Source organism: Mustela nigripes, chromosome 2 (assembly GCF_022355385.1).
Source record: "Mustela nigripes isolate SB6536 chromosome 2, MUSNIG.SB6536, whole genome shotgun sequence".
Classification (NCBI taxonomy): domain Eukaryota; kingdom Metazoa; phylum Chordata; class Mammalia; order Carnivora; family Mustelidae; genus Mustela; species Mustela nigripes.
In genome coordinates this window covers 56,686,100-56,705,851 of record NC_081558.1, presented here as the reverse complement: position 1 = coordinate 56,705,851, position 19,752 = coordinate 56,686,100, and the positions used below count along the sequence as shown (strand labels likewise).

The 19,752-nt window shown below is 55.2% G+C and overlaps 1 protein-coding gene across 5 annotated transcripts in view; it reads right to left on the bottom strand.

The window, feature by feature from the left end:
* Positions 1 to 19,752, bottom strand: part of IQSEC1 (IQ motif and Sec7 domain ArfGEF 1) — a 372,084-nt gene that overhangs the window by 152,277 nt on the left and 200,055 nt on the right. The window contains exon 1 of one of the 5 annotated variants that reach the window (XM_059390419.1): positions 13,474 to 13,930. The exons of the other annotated variants lie outside the window; for them this stretch is intronic. Within the exon in view, the coding sequence (XP_059246402.1) occupies positions 13,474 to 13,496 (23 nt within the window). The 5' untranslated portion in view covers positions 13,497 to 13,930. Of the gene's footprint in view, positions 1 to 13,473; positions 13,931 to 19,752 lie in introns of those variants that run through there. 5 annotated transcript variants of the gene reach the window in all.

The following is a 19,752-nucleotide window of genomic DNA, read 5'->3' as shown; positions in this document are numbered from 1 at the left end:
TACATGCATAGCTATATATATTACTTATGTACTTGCTCCTCACAGAGAGGTCCTCTCCTGGACACACTGTCCTTGCTTTTCCCCGAACGATATACCCCCTGAGCCCCGTCAGACTGAAGACTAAGCCGGGTGAAGGAGACATATGTCTAGGTGTAGTGGTGAAGGGCATCTCTCTTCTGTGGTCGGGGAATGCTGGGGGGCCCTCCCTAACCCAAGCCCCTGGCCCTGGAGCAGTGCGGTGGGCACGGGGCACTCCTCCTGGAGGCCATGGACCTCAGTGGGCACTGTGTCCCCTTCCGCATCCTACGTGGGGCCCACTAACAGCACCTCGACTCATGGATGTGCTCTCAGACCTACACCTTGACCATCACGTGAGCATGCGCACACGCACACAGGCACGCACAAAACAGTGTGCACACACACGCGATTGCATACGTACGAGCCTGAAGCACAAAGCTGGGAGTACCGTGGGAGGTGGGGCGGGGCTCAGGCCACCAAGCATAGGGTCACATGGTGAGCAAGTCACGGGGGGGGGGGGGTGACCCTGCTCCTTCCACCTTTGTGGCCACACTCCACAACCACATTAAAGGCCACTCTGCCACCAGACTCCCTTCAACTGAAAGCGGGGAACCAGGACCCGGGAGGGATGAATCACTCAGGTTCCCCTTGCAAGCTCTTTTCATGGAGATTTGCCCCTGCAGACTGGATGTGTTGATTCAGTTCAGTTAAATGAAAGCTTTTTTTGCAGAACCCACTGCAGGCCAGGCCCTGGGCTAGGTGCTTTATTGTAAACCTCACGAGAAACCGAGGCTCAGAGGAGCCAGTAACCATGAAGCCACTACATGCTGAGGGCCTGTTGTGTGCTGAGCACTGGGCATGTGGCTTCTGCCCTTCCGACCAGCCTGGGAGCAGGTTCTATGATCACCCCCACCTTGCAGAACAGCCAGCTGGGTGCAGAGAGGGGAAGGGGCTTGGCCCCAGTCACACAGGAAGATAGGGCACTGCAGTGCTGTTCTTGACTTCAGGGCAGACTAGACTGGAGAGGGGGTGGGGCAGGAGAGAAAGGGTCAGATCTGCACAACTGACAAGGGACCCCAGCCGGCAGCAGCAGGAGGCAGATCCCAGCTCCGTATGGGGGATAGCTCAAGGGCAGAAGACCCTGAAGCCTTCAGGGGTGGGAGTGTCGGCTGGCAGAGCTCTTGGGCACTCCCAGGCCTTGGATCCAGGGGTGTGGTGGTCTCTGGATAAAAGGGGAGCTCCGACCTACACACTCCGTTCAAAGAGGGAGGAGCTGGAGAGTAAAGAAGTTCAAGGTGAAGGCCACAGTGTGGGGGCTGCTATTTCAGGGGCGGCAAGACGCCCTCCCAGCATGCTCTACTCCCCACAGTCTGGTCTCTGCTCAGGACACAGAGCATTCTCTAGGCAGGTGGCTATAGCCCAGGCAGGCCTTGGGCATCCTTGGCCTGCGGGGCAGGCTGGTGGCGGTAGTAGTAGCAGGCAGACTTTGTCCTTGGCCGGCTGGGCAGGGCAGACCCCTGGGGTGGGGAGCTGAGGGGTAGACGGAGAGACAGCGTCCCCACTGGTGGTCTGTCCCAGCCTCTGACTTTCCCCAACTCCGTCCCCTATACAACACTCAGCTAGGTGCTCCCCCAGCTCCTCCCTGGCTGCCCCACAGGGGGGCCCATCTTGGTGACAGCACTGCCACCCACCCAGACCCCAAGCCAGATCCTGGATAGTGTAGCCTGTGACTCCTTTGATGTCTTCCCCTCCCTTCCTGTCACCCAGCCTTAGGCCGACCCTCAGTGGGCACTCTGCTCTGTTAAGCCCTTGGCCTCCCCACTGGACCACCTCTGGCTTTTTCCATCATGCCTGCCCCACCCAGCCCAGGCCTGGCAGGGGGGCGCCCCCTGGACAGTGCTTTCTGGATGGAAGAGAGAGAAACAGAAAACAAACTACAGGCTGAAGGAGACAGGCTGTCCCTCTCTTACCTGGCAAACACTGAGGGCTGCTCTGCGCTGGGCTCTGACCTGTCCCTAAGGCCTGCCTCAGTGTCATCTCCATGGCACAGCACCCCAAGGTCTCTGTTCCCTCAGTCAGTATAGAGATAGTTGCAGGGCCCAAAATGGAGGGGTCGTGGCTGGGGCCAGGGAGCAAGGCCTGGGTAGGCAGGAAGGCTCCTGAGGGCCCAGCCGGGATATTCAATATCAGGGAGCCAGATGTGGCCCTAGGAGAGGGGGTGAGCAGCACTGCCGTCCCCAAGCTGGAGTCCACACCCTGGCTTTCCACTGATGGGCTGGGTGACCCTCGGGAGAGCCCTGCCCTCTCTGGACTCATGTCCTTCTCTGGACTTGGGGGTGTGTGGCAGGGACCTCTGTCTGAAGCCTGATGACAGGCTCAGCGCGTGTCTGAGGAATAAGCACTGGACGGAGACAAAGCCACACGCACAGCCTAGTCTGGGAAGCCTGCTGGAGGGGAAGGTGCCCTGTGTGTCCAGGAGAGGTGCCTCACACTGCTCGGGGGGCTCTGGGGTTGGCAGACCCTCAGCCCTAGCCTCCAGGAGGAAGCAGCAGCCCGGAGAACAGGAGGGAGGGTACCCGGAGAACCCAGACTTGATCCAGGGAACACATGAGCTGAGCCCAGGACCCATGCCTGGACCACCCCTTTAGCCCACAGGGACCCTGAGATGAACTGCGTGCCTCCCAGGGCCTCAAGCTTCTCCTCTATGAAAGGGCCTCCAGCCGTGCTCTGTCTCTGGGGTGGTTCTGAGCCGCACACGTACCTCTCACTGACTGCTCCATACACTGGGAAGTGCTGTGGACAAAGGTAGGGTGTTCATGCCCACGGCAGCAGCCCAGGCCATCTGAGGCCCTCGCCCTTGCTAAATGATTTTTCTCAAGAACCTGACAACCTCTGCGTGCCGTCTGCAGTCACCCCCATGAGTCCTCACCCTGGCCTTGGTGGGGGGGCCCAGGATGGCCCGTTTTACAGAAGTGGGGCATGCCTGCCTCTGTAGCCCTCACTTGGCCTCTTCCCTATACTGCTCCTCCCCTGGGAGGCAAAGCACAGACAGGATTTCCTTGCCTGAGGGGCTGGTGAAAAGGAGGCGAGGGCCATCTGAAACAGGATTTTGGGGGAAACACACCATGCCCTAGGCAGCTTTAGAAAAAAAATCTTGCTGTTGTTTAATATATGCTACTGGGGAAAAGAGAAAAGATGAAATGCTAAGAAAAATGGCTCTTGTTTATAAGCCACGGTTGGCTAAGAAAGTGGGAGGTATGGCAGCCTGTGGTGGCAGGTCGGCTGGTCCTGAGCACTGGGGAGTCCTGGGGACTTGTGCAGCCCACCTGGCTGTAGACCCTGTCCTCTCATCCGCACAGCCCCTGGCGCTCAGGCTCAGCTGCCTGGGTGAAGGCCAGCCTCCCTGATGCCTATCTGCGGTTTGGTAACCCTGAGTCTTTGCCCACGCCCGAGCTGAGGTCACCAGCTTGGCCCATGTCGCCTTCTGGCTCCAAACGTACTCAGTGGGCTGCCTGTAGCCTCAGTTTACGGCCTCTTGCCCACAAACACGCACATGCGAATCTGCCTCTACACTCCCAGGGCCGTGGGCCAGGTGGGGGTGACCCTGTCAGCCCAGCTCCATGGGAGCCAAGTGACAATGGCTGGCCTGTTGGCACATGGCCTCCCCTGGGTCATGGAGAGGGTGTCAGGAATGGCCGTGACCCCAAAGCCCCCACGTGGGAACAAGACCTGGGGGAGGGCAGCAGGAGATGGTAGCCAGAGTAGAGGAGCCCCCGGATTCAGCCACACTGAAGCAGGCCCCTGGGCTGTGCCCTGATGTAACCACTCACGTCTCTTATGATTGGAGTTTCTGTCCTTTGGAGCCCAAAGGCTCCTGGATTAACACATTTCCCAACCCCAGCCTGGCTTCCTTCCCCTTCCCAGATATCCATGTTTCTTAAGTCTCAGCGTGTCCCAGAGCCTATCCCTGTGCAGTGAGAATCCAGGGAAGGAAGGGGATGAGAATGATATTTTAGGCAACAGAAGCACCACGTGCTTTATTACCTCACTGAATCCTGAGGGCTACCCTGCCAAGCTGGAATTATTGGTCCCATTTTTACCGAAAAGAAACTGAGGTTCAGACAGTTTAAGTCATTTGCCCCAAGTCACACTGCCCCACTTGCAGGTAAGGGGTTCCATCCAAGCAGCTCCTCAGAGGGTGACTGGGCCCTGTGACAGGAGGAGGTATCAGAAAAGGCTTCGAGAACCCCACTGGTGGGCCCCTCCAGTCTGCAGGGCCTGCCCAGTCTCAGGGAGCTCCACCAGGGCAGCCTGATCACCCAGCAGCCCTGGGGATGGTCAGCGCCTGGATTTGGCCCAGGATGGGGGACTGAGGGACCTGGGAGGTGCCTGCAGGCCTCTGGGGGACAACTGGGCGCAGGCGGGCATTTCTCTCTGGTTGGATAATGAGAGCGAATGTGAGGAAGGCTGGCTCTCTGTGTTATCTCAGCACCCAGCAAGCGCTGCGAGAGACAGGCTGTGAATTGCAGAGAAGGCTGCAGTGATTAAAAATGCATCACTTCCCTTATTAACCATTCCAAACAGATGCCGGGACCGTCTTGACGAGGAAGGAAACCGCCGGAGCCAATAAAACATCTTGCAATTAACCACGCTGAGATTGGCCGCCTGCGGAGCTCTGAGGCCGCTCCGGTGGGAGCCTGTCACCATTGGGCGATTCGTCCCTCTGAGGACAGGCCAGGGCACCAGTGTCTGGCAAGGTCAGGTGTGACTGGAGGCAGGGATAGACATGGGGCATCTCCAGCCCAGGCCTTGTGTTCCTGGCTCAACCTCAGAGAATCGGGTAAACCGAAGAGGGGAGGCCAGAATCGGTCTGCTGGGGAGGGAGTCTGTCCAGGGGGCCTGGCCCCCAAGATCCCAGGTGGGTGGGGGCCTGAGCCAACACTGCACTCTGTCTGGTTTTGAACCCGCCTCCGCCAGCCTCACTGGCCTCGTCCCAGTCTCCCTCAGCCCGTGACGAGTCAATTTGCCAAAAGCCCATTCACTGAAAAGTCAATTTGCAGGACGACAGACTCATCAAAAACACTTGCTTCCCTTAACCTTTTAGTTTTAGTTGGCTGGGTTGCATTTTTGTCTTTGAATGGCATCGGAAGCAATGTTCGATTTGTGTCTGTCCCAGCTCCCTGTGGCTGGGTGGGAGGCAGGGAGCAGACACAGGGGCAGGGAAGAAGGAGGTGGCTGTGTTGTCACCCATGGAGGTGGCACTGGGCAGAGGCTGAGCAGGAGGGAGCAGGCAGGCCCACCCGAGGGAGCCTCCAGGTGGGGTTGAGCCTAGGCTTCAGGAGGGGGGCTTCCGGGAGAGTGAGGGTGTCTGCAGAGAGAGTTCTAGACCCTTATACTTATTTCCAGGGCTGATTAGGCCCCAGCTGGCAGTAAAAGGGGCTTACATTGTCTTTCTGGAAGGGGAGGAAGCTGGCCCCAGGGCCCCTGGTTGGGTGCTGCCTTTGGGGAGAAGGGGTCAAGGAGTGTCCTCTCTCAGGGAGGTGGTGACCACACAGGCTTCTTGTGGAAGGACTGAGCCTGGGGGTAGCCCATCTTCCTGTCTCATGGTCACCAGGACTCCAGCCCATTAGATCCAACACCTGTTAGCCTTTTAAAAAAAATTAACCTTTTTATTATAGATTCACCTGTAGTTGTTGAAAATAATACAGAGAAGTCCTGTTTATATTTTACCCCATCTTTCTCCATGGTGACGTCTTACTATACAAAGCGTAGGACAATACCACTGCTGATACTGACGAGGTGTGGTCCGCCATGCTAGACCTCCCGTTTTACTCCTACTTGTGTCCGTGTGTGAGCACGCACATGTGTGCAGGTGTGTGTTCAGTTCCATGGGCTTCTATCACGTGTGTGGGTTCATACACGCACCCTCACAGATCAGCCACACCACAGTTCTGTTACAAGGATCCCTCGTCCTTTAGAACCCTAACCTTGTGCTGCCGCCTTCTGTTATGACATCAAGTTCATATGTAACGGCTATCGACACAAAAAAAAGTCAACAGAATGCCCTCACTGTAACAATCCAGAGAGCAAAGAAGGAAAGTAACCATAAGGAAGAGACAGGGCACCAGGCGTGACGCGGTGGGTCTGGCTGTCCCTCAGGGCATCAGGAGGATGTCAGTCGCCTGCCTCTCTAGGTGGCGGTGGCTCCAGTCCAGGCAGGGTACAGGAGATTGCTGACAAGTCACTGCCCCGGGGTGGGGGGCTGGGGGGGAAGCTGCCCTCGGTGACAGCTCTTGGCAGAGCTCTGAGCCTATCAAAGTCTGATCTTCCCTCGACTGTGAGAAGAGCAGTCGCGTTCCTGGAAAATGCAGTGTATATTAAAACCTTATGAAACACGTTTTGTGGTTTGGATGCCGAATGGAGTGAGGTCCCGGGCTTGGTTATCTATGTATGCATGGATTTTCACTCCCATGATTATGCAGTTAGACATTCACAGATTCTTTGCTGTGCAGGCCTGCTGTCCACACTGTAGGATACTATCCCCTGTGGCCCCTGCTGACCAGACCCCTCCCCTCGAGCCCCCTAGAATGCCTGCCCACATCTCCAGGGGCCCCAAGGAGGCAGGGCGTCCCTGCTGAAAGCCCCCCGCACTCACTCTCTGTCCCCAAACTGGCCACTCCACCTGCATCTGTCTCCCCAAGGGCAAGGGGCTGCTGTTCCCCAGGCTCCAGCCCAAGCCAGGTGCTGGACAGGCGCTAATACCTGTGCTCAACAGGACGGATCTGGACTGCCAGCCAAGGTGACAATGGTCAAGCTACGTGGAACTAGCTGGTCAGGGTCTCCCACCAGAAGGAGATGGCTGCCTCCTTTAAGGCCTAGTTGGTCACATGTCCCCCCAAACTGAGCGCTTTTCTTCCCCCTTAGATTTTATTTATTTATTTATTTACTTAGAGCACCAGCTGGGGGAGGGGGAGAGGGAGAGGGAGAATCCCAAGCAGACTCTGTACTGAGCGCAGAGACTGACACAGTGCTCAACCTGACAACACCAAGATCATGATCTGAGCTGAAATCTAGAGTCGGACACCTAACTCCCTGAGCCACCCGGAGCCTCCTGACCATCAAACTGAGCTTTTAATTGGCTCAAATCCAGAACTGCCAGCTTGACAGCTGAAAGCACGTAGGTACATATGCAGAACTTCTTGGGCGCCTGGGTGGCTCAGTGGGTTAAGCCGCTGCCTTCGGCTCAGGTCATGATCTCAGGGCCCTGGGATCGAGTCCTGCGTCGGGCTCTCTGCTCAGCAGGGAGCCTGCTTCCCTCTCTCTCTCTCTCTGCCTGCCTCTCCATCTACTTGTGATTTCTCTCTGTCAAATAAATAAATAAAATCTTAAAAAAAAAAAAGAACTTCTCTGAAGGACCTGAAGAAAGTGGACACAGTGGTGGCCTCCAGGTAGAAGGACAAGGAGGGAGGGGTGTGATTTTGCACTGCATACAGACATTTTTTTAAACCACGTGGAAGAATTCTCTCTCAGTTATATGACTAAATAATCACCAAAAAATAGACTGAAGCAGGTATTGCTTTTGTGATTAAAAATTTTGAGGACCCACTGTGTGCCCATCACAGCCAAAGGGGCCAGGCCCCCTGGAGGATTAGGTTCTGGGTGGTGGGCCCAGAGCAGACAGACCTACACTGGGACAGATGCCCCAGTGAAGTCAGTGGAGGTCCCATTGGGTGCCCAGCCCGACCCAGCCCTCCTGAGTCAATGCCAGGGGTCCCTGGGGCCAGGCGGTCCATCGGGAGGTGGGGAGGTTGCCTCACTCTGCCTTTATCAAAGAAAGGGTCAGTCAAAACCACAGCGATGGACCACGTTGCACTGGGAGGATGGCTATTATAAAAAATTCCCAAACACCGAACAGCAAATACTGGTGAGGAAGTAGAGAACCCGGAACCGTCCCCCACTGCTGGTGGAAATGTAAAATGGGGCAGCTACCATGGAAAACAAAATCATGGTTCCTCAAAAAATTAAAAATAGAATTACCATTTGAGCCAACATTTCCACTTTGGGGTATATATCCAAAAGAATTAAAAGCAGGGTCTTGAAGAGATATGAGCACACACATGTTCAGAGCAGTGTTACTCACGGTAACTCGAGTCCACTGATGGGGGAATTAATAAAGATGTGGGCTACCCACATAACGGGCACAATGGAGTACTATTCGCCCCTAAAAAGGGAGGAGGTTCTGATGCAGGCTACAGCATGAACAGTCAGAAAAGGACAAGCACCGTACGATCCCACTTACATGAGGTCCCTGGAGCAGTCACAGTCCTGGTGACAGAAAGTAGGACAGTGGCTGCCAGGGACTGGGAGCGGGGGGCGGGGGATTGGGGAGTGTGTGTTTCACGGGGGCAGAGTTTTAGTTTGGGAAGATGGAAAAGTTCAACAGCAATGTGGACATGTTTAATGTCCCTGAAGGGCATACTTAAAAATGGTTAAAATGGCAAATTTTATGTTATGTGTATTTTATCACTTTTTTTAAGATTTTACTTAGTTGTCAGAGAGGGCACAAGCAGAGGGAGTGGTAGGCAGAGCCAGGGGAAGAAGCAAGCTCCCTGCTGAGCAAGGAGCCCCACTCGGGACTCGATTCCAGGACCTCAGGACCATGATCCGAGTGAAGGCAGTCAGTCCCTTAACTAAGCCACCCAGGCATCCCTTTACTGCCCCTTTTAAGGTTACTGGTGCTCTGCCAGGCCAGGGCCTGCAGGGGTGCTGAGAAACAGAGGCGAGGCCCTGCCTGGAAGCTCCCAGTCTGATGGGGGAAATGGGAAGTGGGCAGTTGGCAACAATGGAGGGGACTTGCACAAAGGGGACTTGGCAAAGGGGAGCACCGGGCAGGCAGGGGCCCAGCGTGGGGGCCAGTTTGCTTGGGGAGGTTAAGAAAGAGCCATGAGCTGGACCTTGGGGTCTGGAGTGAGGGGGAGAAAGGGCATTCCTGATGGAGGAAGCAGCTGGGGCGGGAGCTCCTGAGAGCACTGGGGTGTGCAGTGAGGGAAGGCAGGACTGGAGAAGCGGGAAGTGCCAGGCAGCCACAGAGCCAGAGAAGGGGAGTGTGCGAGCGGGACCACCCCACTGTTCCTCGGGGCCCCCTCTTTTCTTCCCTCCATCTCTCCATGGCTCGGGCCTCTGTGGCCTTGGTTATCGCTGCTCTGGGCTACTGCTGCTTATAGTAAGCGGCCCACCAGGCCTGGTACGCAGACTGGGTGGGGTGAATGGATCCGTCCGTGGACGATGATGCCACGTCCATGTCCCCAGCATGTGGGACAGACAGAGCTGCATGTGTGTGAAAGAGTCGGCATGTCTGAAATGCAGGTCCTGCTTCTCGCAGCTGCCGGCCTCTCTCCTCCCACCCTTCTGAGTGGGCCTGCCTAACTGACAACCGGCAAGAGGGGACCCTGCCTCTCTTGTTCCCGATGACACGCTGGCCCAAGATGGCAAGAGGCCTGCTCCCCAGGATCACAAAGCAAGGCAGGGACGGAGGTGCAGGGGAATGTCCATTTCTTGCTCTGTGAGACCCTGGGAGGGCCAGGGCCTCAGAAATGCAGGGGCAGGGATGAGTGTGAGAGGCAGACAGACAGCAGGTGCCAGCAAGTCGGTGGGGCGAGGCATGCAAGGGAATGTGGGCCTCAAATGGGCCTGGTGGGTGCCCAGTCAGCATCCAGCAACAATGTGGCCCCTGTTGGCTACAACCAAACCGGTCTGACAGTGAACCAGGAGCATTCTCAGGAGCACCCTGGCTCCGCAGTCCCCTCCTTCAGCAGGGCTGCAGGGCACAAACCACACTCCTTACCTCTCCCACAGTACTCCTTCCTGACTGTCCAAATGGGGTGTGGACTTTTGAGGGGACCTGACATCCCAGGGGATGCCACTGTTCTCTGGGGACATGTGTGCCTACTATGGATAAGGACAGTTGAGAGCCCTGTTCAGCCTCCCCTCAACTTCCCCCACAGTCTGGTGATGTAAACATGGTCCCCACCCCTGGCCGGAACCCTCCATGGCTCCCCATGGCCCACTGCCTGCAGAGTGAGCCCCCTCCGGGCACTCCAGATGCCTCCTGCCCTCGGTCCTACCTACATCGTCAGTGTCATCTGCCACCATCTTCTCCCTCACACTTGGGGCTCAATCCAGACATAACTACTTCCAGTAAAAACCTTCAGCGTAACAGGCACTAGAGCTGGCTTGGGGGACCAGCTTCAAGACCCACTCTACCCCCTGATGGGGTGTCGCCTTTGGGGACTCAGTGGCATTGCCAGTATACAGGGGATAATAGCCCACCTCCCAGGGTTACCGTGAAGGTCAAATGAGCTGATGCCAGCGATACCTGTAACCGTGGCCTAACATTTGTGTACCAGAGTGCCCTTTCCTCCCGTTCATCCTGCATGCCCGCTGTAAATCATCAAAGATTTACAGAGCAATTATTATATGCCCATGCCTTTCGAGATGCTAGAGGTAGCAGCAGCTATCTCTCCCCTGATACGGCTGACATTCTTGTTGTGGGTGGAGGGAGACCGTGCTGGGCAGGGGAGGTGGGATCTGTAAGCTAGATTTGGTGCTTAGAGCAAAACCCCGAAGGAATGGACAGAGGGGTCCCGGGAGTTCCAGGCAGAGTGAAGGAATGCACGAGCCAGGGAAAGAACAAATGCATAAGCAGGAGACTGGCTCCCCCAGCCCCCAACCTCCCCCAACAGCTCTGAATAGCACACTCACTGCTAACTTCAGTGTTTGCATGGAATCCAGCTTCCCATGTTCAAGCAGTAAGGTTAACCTGCCTGTAAGACGGTGGTTACCTTGCTATGTGTAGTTATAGTCGGAAGGGGGCTGACCTTAATTAAGACACCATTAATTAAACTGTCAGTACAGTAACGACCTCGGTTGTTAGCAGATTTGATTAAGGAGCTGATTCTTGGAGGCCTCATGATTTCCCCCCATTTCATTAAGAAATCTCCCGTTTTTGTTGTCACCCTTTATTGTGTTTGCTGTGCCACCGCCATAAGTGACCAAGCCCTCAGGGGGGCTCCCACTCTCAGAGAGAGCCCAAATTCCATAACACTCTCTTAGGGCCGACTCTGCGGGACCCAGAGACTGAAGGACAAGAAAATGGAGGACTCGCGACACCCTGATCCTGCCATGCACAGAGACACTGGAGCGACTCTGTCAACTCTGGCCTGTGGTTTACCAGAAGAGGGACACCACTGCCCAGTGGACAGCATGAAACAGCCATGTACAGTTGCCTCTTCTGTAAGATGGGAACAACAATACCCCATTTTACAGCACTTGGTGAGAGCCGATGGGGCAGAGAAGGCTCTGAAACCCAACAGTGCAAGCGTGTGTTGGCTAGATGCTACCATGCTTGAGTTTCCAGCTGCCCCAGAAGTTAAATAGCTACAGATACTTAGCTCCTCATCCCCACCAACCCCCCATACCCCGCCACATCGAAAGCCCTGGAAACAAAGGTGGAGCAGCAGGGGCTAGGAGAGCGGAGGTTCTGGGTGAGGGCGAAGTGGGGGACCAAACATGCCCTCGGGGCCCCCTGTGAGGCCTCATCTAGCAGGCCAGCTCTCCGGCTCCAATCTTTACATAAAAACACGGGGTAATAACACCTGGGGGCAACGATACCTCCCCAGTCACCCACTACTCCCTAGCTCCTTTGCAAGCTCTTGTACCCATAGGTTTGGTGACAGCATCTGGGGGAACAGCCTGGATGCGACAGCCCAAGGCCATGGGAGCCTGAGAGCTGAAGAAGCATAAAAAGACCCACATGCATGAGAGGCAAGGGGTACCCAGCGCCCCCCAGAGGCCCTCCCTCTACACTGGCTTAGCCCTTCTCCCACGCAAGCAGCAGGACAGGCTGTCTAGGGGACAAACCTGCCAGGGGCTATGTGTTAGGGTGCAGGGTCCAGGGCTCCTGGCAGACAGAATGCGTCTCTGCCGGTTTTGGGATGGGTTGTGGAATTTGTACAGCAACTGTGTCCCTGGGAACATCATGAGCAGATAGGACCGAGTAGCTCCTGAGCCCAGGCAAAGATGTGGCTGGGAGAAGGCTGCCTTGGGAGGACCTGTTCCCAGCAACAGTGGCGGCCGTACCATGCTGGGGAAAGGTTTACTATTTGTTTCCAAAAATACAGCTGGGGCCTTGTCACAGGGAGTGAGAATGCCGGGGTGTTCTGCGCACATCAACAAACCAACCCGTGGGCTTTTCCACCGAAAAAGCAAATGAACATCACAGCAAACCATAGAAACGGGCCACCTTCCTTGCCCCCTGGGGCTCCTGTCTGGGCCTGCTGGTGCAATGGCAAGAAGTATGTTTATTTTCCTTCACGGTCTGTTAGTGAGAAGCTATCCCTCCCTGGAGGGGGATAGGTGCTGCTTAACTCAGGGCTCCACAGGTCCCTGTCATGCTACAGGATTCTGAGGCCTTGGAGGGGACCCCAAGATGCGCCCCTACATAATGCTCCAGGCCTCTCCTTTCTAGCCTTGGGGACTGAGCCCAGCCCAAGAGGGTCCAACTCGGTTCTCTAACCTTACAAGGTCTGAGGTCACTGAGCAGCCCCGAACATCTGAGACACTGGGCAGACCGCCTGCGGCAGATGGGGATGCAGAGCTGCATCTCACCCCTATAGCTTCGAGTCCTAGAGGAGAGATCCTGCAAGGCCAGAGCCCAAAGGTTGCTTGCCCCAGAACAGCACAGTGCAGAGCCCCAGAGAGCGGGGTGGGAAGCTGACGTTCTAATCCGAGGCCCCCCGGGATGCCTAGCTTAACGAGGCATGGGCTTGGGTTTCCATAAATACCCGGACCTGTGATGTCACCACCCCGTGCAGAGTTTAACAGCTTCTGCCACTGGCTATAGGCCCAGCAGATGAGTGCTCTGCCGCTGGCCCCACCGAACACCTGTGTGGCCCAGGAGGACACCAGTGCCCCCTGCTCAAGACGGCGGGCTGGACCTTCACCTGTCCGTGGAGGACACAGCACCCTGTCCCCACCCCAACCTTCCGGCCAACCTTCCATCAGGCTTGGCTGGAGCACTGGTCACGAATGAGCAGGGCACAAGAGGCTTCTTCCGATAGACATGCTGGGGCTCTAGCAAAAGCCAAAATGGAAGAAGTGGCGTCGAAGACCCTGTATATGCATTTTTGGGGATTACCTGCCCTCAGAGATAAGGAATTTCACGGCCCAATGGAGACCTGCTGACTAACAGCCGTTTTCTCTTCGTCACCACCAACAAATACCTCTGCTGCAGGAGACAAACGCTGACACCTCTGCCTGGTGGCCAGCTCCCACTGCAAGCCCCCTGCATGGCAGCCCACCCCTTCCCCCAAAGCCCCCACTCAGGCTCCAAGCTCAGTTGGGGCCCCTCTGGCCTCTGGCCCCGCGTTTCAGGCATAACCTGCCACATATACTCACAAGTAGCGTCTTCTGCAAGCCATCCTGTCTGGGGGCAGTTTTCCCCTTCTCTTCCTCTCCAGCTGGGAAGGCTCAGCGTGGTTAGAGGAGAGGCAGGATGCTCAGGCGAGAAGTGGAAGGGAATAAAATTAAATCGAGGGGCGAGTCACATTCCCGGGGGCGGCGGGCTCCTCCGCCCAGGCTGGGGCGGGAGCAGGGGTGGCAGCAGCAGGCTCCGAGGGGCCCCGAGCACAGCAGGGCTCACACAGTGCCCAGAAGCCTGTGAAGTCGTCCAGTCACCATGGTCGCCAGGTTGGGCGGGGGCGTCGGCCTCGATGCTACCTGGGACCACCTCGGGCTTTTTCCCTCCCGCACATCCGGGGTGGCTGAGCGCGGGGAGGAGGGGAGGGCTGGGGGGAGTCTGCGCCCGCTTTGCTCTCGCAGCATCGGGAGGAGGGGCGGGCGCTCGCGAGCCTCCCCCCACCCGCAACCAGGCGCCCAAGGAGCAACGTAGTGCGGCCGCGCTGGACCAATCGCCGAAGCGCTCGTCGCCATGACAACTGCAGCATCAGGCGCGGCCACCCGGAGGCGCCCTCGCTGCAAAGTCACCCGCCGACGGAGAGCGCCCGCGCGGGTGCGAGGCTACCGCAGCCTGCCCGGGGCCCCTTTCTGGCTGTCGCTGGAAACCTGGAAATCTTGTTGCTAAAATGCACGCGCTGCCCGGAGCCTGCGATGACGCTGCTTTCCAGGGTGGCTTCTCTGCCTTTGGCACCGAGACATGAGAGCCATGGAAGGCACAGGCTGGCGCCCTGGAGGCAGGCCTACCGATTCCAAGGCTGGCTCTGCCTCCGAAGGGCCTGGAGGCCTTGGGCAAGCCGCTTCTCTTCTGGGAGCCTTGACTGATGCTACCGTAAAATGGGATCATTACGCCTACCTCACAGAGGTTCCAAGAGGACTTGTCACACACAGTGGCTGCACAGAGGCACAGCTGTTATTATTTGTACTGGCCATGTCCTGGAGACAGGGAGAATTTCTGGTCTAGCTGTGGTGCTCACTCACTCACTCACTCACTCATTTATTTGACAAACACCCCTGACCACCTTCCACGTGCCAGGCACTCCTCGTGGACAGGCAAATTAGTGATGAAAAAGGCAATGTTCTCATAGTATTTACATCCCGAGAGGGAGATGGGAAATGTACATGTAGTCAAATTTTTAATTTTACGTGGTAAGGATGAGGACAAAAAGTAAAGCAGAAGACCGAGAAGGGAGGCAGAGAGTGGGAGAGAGGGAGGAAGACATCTATATCAGAGGGGGTGGTCAAGAGGGCACATGTGGCTGAGACCCGAATAATGGAAGCTCTAGGAAAGAGGCATTCCAGGCAGAGGGAAGAGCTAGCGTCAAGGCCCTGAGGCAGAAATGAGCAGAGTTTGTATCTGAGTAACATAGAGGAAGCCAGTGTGGCTGGAACGGAAGAGCCACAAGGAGGTGAAGTTGAGAAGGTCCACATCCGTCCCCGCCCCACCCCCGCCACCGATTTACTTTTCTCTCATGCACAGATCTCTCTCTCTTTTATTGCTTGATGCTTAACTGATCAGAGTCTGTTTCCCTATCTATAAATCAGGAATCCAAAACCTATCTCAGATATATACACATACATAATTTTTATGTCCATTATGATCTTTATGACAACCTCAATGAAGGATAAGATTATCATCCTATTTTAAGGGGAGAAAATTAAAGCCAGAGGTTTAGCAGCTGCCCCAGAGTCACACAGCTGGTGAGCGGTATGCCAGGGGTGTGTGGGTCAAGTCCCAGCTCTTTTTTATTTTTTAAATTTTTTTTAAATTTTTTTTTTAAAGATTTTATTTATTTATTTGACAGAGAGAGATTACAGGTAGGCAGAGAGGCTGGCAGAGAGAGAGAGAGAGAGAGAGAGAGAGAGAGAGAGAAGCAGGCTCCCCGCCGAGCAGAGAGCCCGATGTGGGACTCGATCCCAGGACCCCGAGATCATGACCTGAGCCGAAGGCAGCGGCTTAAACCACTGAGCCACCCAGGCGCCCCCAAGTCCCAGCTCTTAAGTACCTGTAAAGCTTCCTCATTGGGAAGATTACATGAGGGAAGAGGTATGAATGCCCCACCTCTGGTTGGCAGCTCAGAGGGCCATTCCTTTTTTCCTATTCTCTCCCGACTCTGAGATCCGCTGAAGTTAGGGGAAGGAGGAATGTTGCATCCTTCAGTTTTGTTCCTTCCCTGACAGTGGAGAACATGGAACTCAGAGAAGGTGAGTAACTTGCCTCAAGCTGCACAGCACTGAGTGGCGGAGGTGGGACTGGGACCCAGGTCTCCTAGCTCCATGTCCCATATGGAGCAGGGGGAGAGCCACGCATCTGAGTGGTGGTGGTAAATGACATCAGAACTACACGATGCTTCCCAATGCACTCTCTGGAAGCAAATCTTTGAGGAACCAGTCTTCCTACATCGTGGACTTCCCTTCCTGAGAAGAAAGCTGTCATGGATGTAATTTGTATTGCTGTGGGCTTAAAATGTTACAGATCCTGCTCTTAACCCTCTAGCCCCGCCGTCTCTCCTGACTGAAGTTGCACCAGATTATTGTATTTCATTTTGATTTTGTTTTGCTTTATTTTAACATTTTATCCATTTGTCAGAGAGAGAGAGAGAGCGCAAAGCAGGAGGAATGGCAGGCAGAGGGAGAAGCAAGCTCCTCACTGAGCAGGGAGCTCGATGTGGGACTCGATCCCAAGACCCTGGGATCATGACCTGAGCCGAAGGCAGCCTCTTAACTGAATGAGCTACCCAGGTGTCCCAGCACAAGACTTTAATAACAACGCAAACATTACAATACTATAACCATGAGGGCTTCCTGAGGATCGTTTTGTCAGATCCAATGTTTAGTGAATCCTCAGAGTCACCTTCCGAAGTAGGTGGATTACGACCCCCTAGAGAGGTCTCACCTTGACACATCATGGGGGGCAGGAAGCCCTATGGCATGTTCATTGCTTCCTGGAACTTCTTCCTTATAAACTTACATGTCTGTTTCTTCTATGTTACGTTGTTAATTTCATAATAGGGCAAATGATGAAGACGCCAGCATTCAGAAACAAACGTCAAGAGTGTAGGCAAGGGTCTACAGGACACCTGGGCTGCTCTGATTTCTGATGGTGGTGGGCCAGGCTTCACGAAGTCTCCAGAAACCACGGAGCTGAGGCCCAGTGGGAATTGGTATTGGGACAGCAGCAGCTGTTACTCACTCCTGAGGTCCCTCTGGAAATGCCCATCATCCCACCCCCCACTTCCACCTTGTCACTGTGGGCCCCTGGAAGCCACCTGGACTAGAATGTGAAAGTGGCTGAGAAAGAGCGGGTGGGGAAATTTTCCACATCCAGGACTCCTCTCCCCGGCTGGAAAATTCCAGCCTGCCGGCTGATAGGCACATTCACAGAGGGAGCGTCTGGCTGCTGCACTCGCTGCCGATGTGCCCCCATCTGTCCCCAGCGTGAAAGGAGCACAACAGTGTTTGGGAAGAGGTAGGACAGAAAGAGCTGGAGCACACTGTCCACAGATCCTCAGGTCACAGGACCTTCCAGGCTGGGAGCTCTGGAGTCCCAGGGATCGAACCTCTTCCATGGGGGTAGTATGGAGCCCTGGCCCTCGTCCTCAGGCCCCCAACTGTCCTAATCATGGAAACACGGAACCATCCCCATTCTGACTCTTCATATCTCAAATCTTTCAAATCCTAGATTTTTTTTTCTTTTTAGTTTAAGCTTTACACTTTAAAGAAACAAAACCGGGGGTGCCTGGGTGGCTCAGTGGTTAAAGCCTCTGCCTTCAGCTCGGGTCATGGTCCCAGGGTCCTGGGATCGAGCCCCACATCAGGCTCTCTGCTCAGCGGGGAGCCTGCTTCCTCCTCTCTCTCTGCCTGCCTCTCTGCCTACTTGTGATCTCTCTCTCTCTGTCAAATAAATAAATAAATAAATAAATAAATAAATAAATAAATAAAATCTTAAAAAAAAAATAAAGAAACAAAACCTGAAGATCTCTCCTCTTTGAACAAATGAAAATCCCCTGGACCACTCCCCTTGCCCACCTCTGCAGAGGTAACTGATGTCCTCTGTTTGGAGCACATCCTTCTAGAAAGTTTGCAGTGCATGTAGCTATAAAATGGTATCCTATTAAATTATGAAGTGTTTTTTAAAATTTTAGTTTCATGACACCAAAAGGCACAAAGACAACTGCAGTGAACTCTGGTGTCCCCAGCTGCTACCACAAGAATTAGGACGTGACAGGTCTGATGGAAACCCCATCACCACGTCTGTTCCCTCCTCCCCAGCCCTTCCCTCCTCACATCCCCACAGTGATTTCACCCCAAAGTGAATCGTTCCTATACGTTGCTCCTACCCATATGGGCGCCCACAAAGGGCAGCAATGCTTGCCCACGTTTTTAAACTTTACACAAATGGAATCGCACTGCATGTCGCTTTCTGCAATTCTTTTTCCCCAGATGGAATCTCTAAATTTGTTTGCTGAGTTGCCAAATCACAGGCTTTTCTGATCCCAGCCATGGGCTGGGCTCCTGGAGCTGGGAGGGGGCCTGGCAGCCTCGTGTACAGCCCTCCTTGAGCCTGCACCCCCCGCTTCTCACGTGCACACGGTGGAGGCAGAGAGGAGGCTGCTAGAGCAATTATCTCTGGAAAGGCACACGGACTCCCAGGAGCTTAGCAAACACCCTGTCTGCAACAGACCGAATCCCACTGAGGCGTTCTGTCCCCTATCCTAGGGGAGAAGCCCAGCCCCTGGCCCCAGGGCGGCTTTTGCTGGGGTCCATGACAGGCTGCTAAGATACTGTGGCTGCTGCTTCTCAAGGCCATTTGGAGCCCAGGCCGATGGAGACTTGGAAGCCAGGGGACTGGCATCAGTCTCTCTCCCCCTGCTGTGGCAGGCTAGCCAAGGACAGCCCTGGTCCATGGAGCTGGTCAAGGCCAGGAGGGACACTCCCTGCAGACGCTCCTGCTGCATCTGGGCTGTGCTGGTAGGGGTGAGGAGGTGTGGGAGTCGGGCGTGCCTTGGTGTGTCCCTTCTGCAAGGCTGGGACTCTGTGTCCTGTTCACCAGAGGGCAAGAACCAGCAGGAGCAGAGGGTGCTGGGAACAGCCTGTGCCCTTCCAAGCTTCTACTCATCAGCCTGCAAGGGCCCCCAGTGGGATGGAGGGCGGGCGTGACTGTGAACTAGAGGCACCACTGGCCAAGGGCTTGGCCAAGGATGGACCAGTGATAGACCCTAAGCCAGAGCCGATGGGTCTGAGTGTGCCTTGGGGTGTGGGCTCCCAGCCTCTCTCAATAGGGGCTATACTCCCGCCCTGCTCCCCCGCCCCCCAAGGTGCTGCTCCTTCTCAGCATGCCATGTAGCCTGATGGTCAAGGCCAGGAGCCACCTGCGCCACGAGCCACGTGACTGTGGGCAGGTAACCCATCTATGTCCTGGGGCTCACAGGGCATGTCCCTCTACCTCTAGGTAAGGACTAAATGAGTTAACAAGTGCAAAGTGGTTTAGACCATGGCCTGACAGCCTACTCGCACTAGAAGTGTTAGCTAGTGTGGTTATTGTTCTTGAGCCAGTTGGGCTGCTGGGAAGTTCACTGAACTGAAATTCACTGGGCAGTGGAGTTCGAAGACTGGGCTAACACCTCCCCACTCCCCCACTTCCCCAGCTGAAATGAGAACATCCGGTGCGTCCCAAGCCAACCTCACAGCTCCTCCCATCTCTCACCTTTCTGACTACTTTGACTAATATTTTTCTTAAATCTAAAAATAGTTTTTATTTAAAAACTGACTTACTGTCACTATGGTACATGGTGTACCCAGTGGGCTAGTTACACCACTATAAACATTCAGATAAATAGGGTCGTGAAAGAAAAGTTGTTCCCCGGAGGCCCTCTTGACCTCAGGGCTCCGAGGGTCCCCAGGTGGAAAACCCCGTGCTGATGCTGGGGATACCAGGCAAGCGGTGGGAAAGGCCGTGCTCATGAGCTGGGTCAGGACAGGCCTTGAATGTGTGTGACAGTGTCTGGGGAAGGTCACAGGGTGGTTTGTGGTCACAGTGGGGTTGGAGACTGCCCCTTTCCCTTCCAGGAAGCCCTTCTGGCTTGTCTTGACTGGAGGGTTCTGTGTGTGTGTGTCTGTGTCTGTCTGTCTGGGTCTATCTTTGGTGATTGGCACTGCTCCTTGGAATCAGAGTGCCACAGCATCTTCATGGGAATCTACAAAGCTGTACTGGGCTGTGTG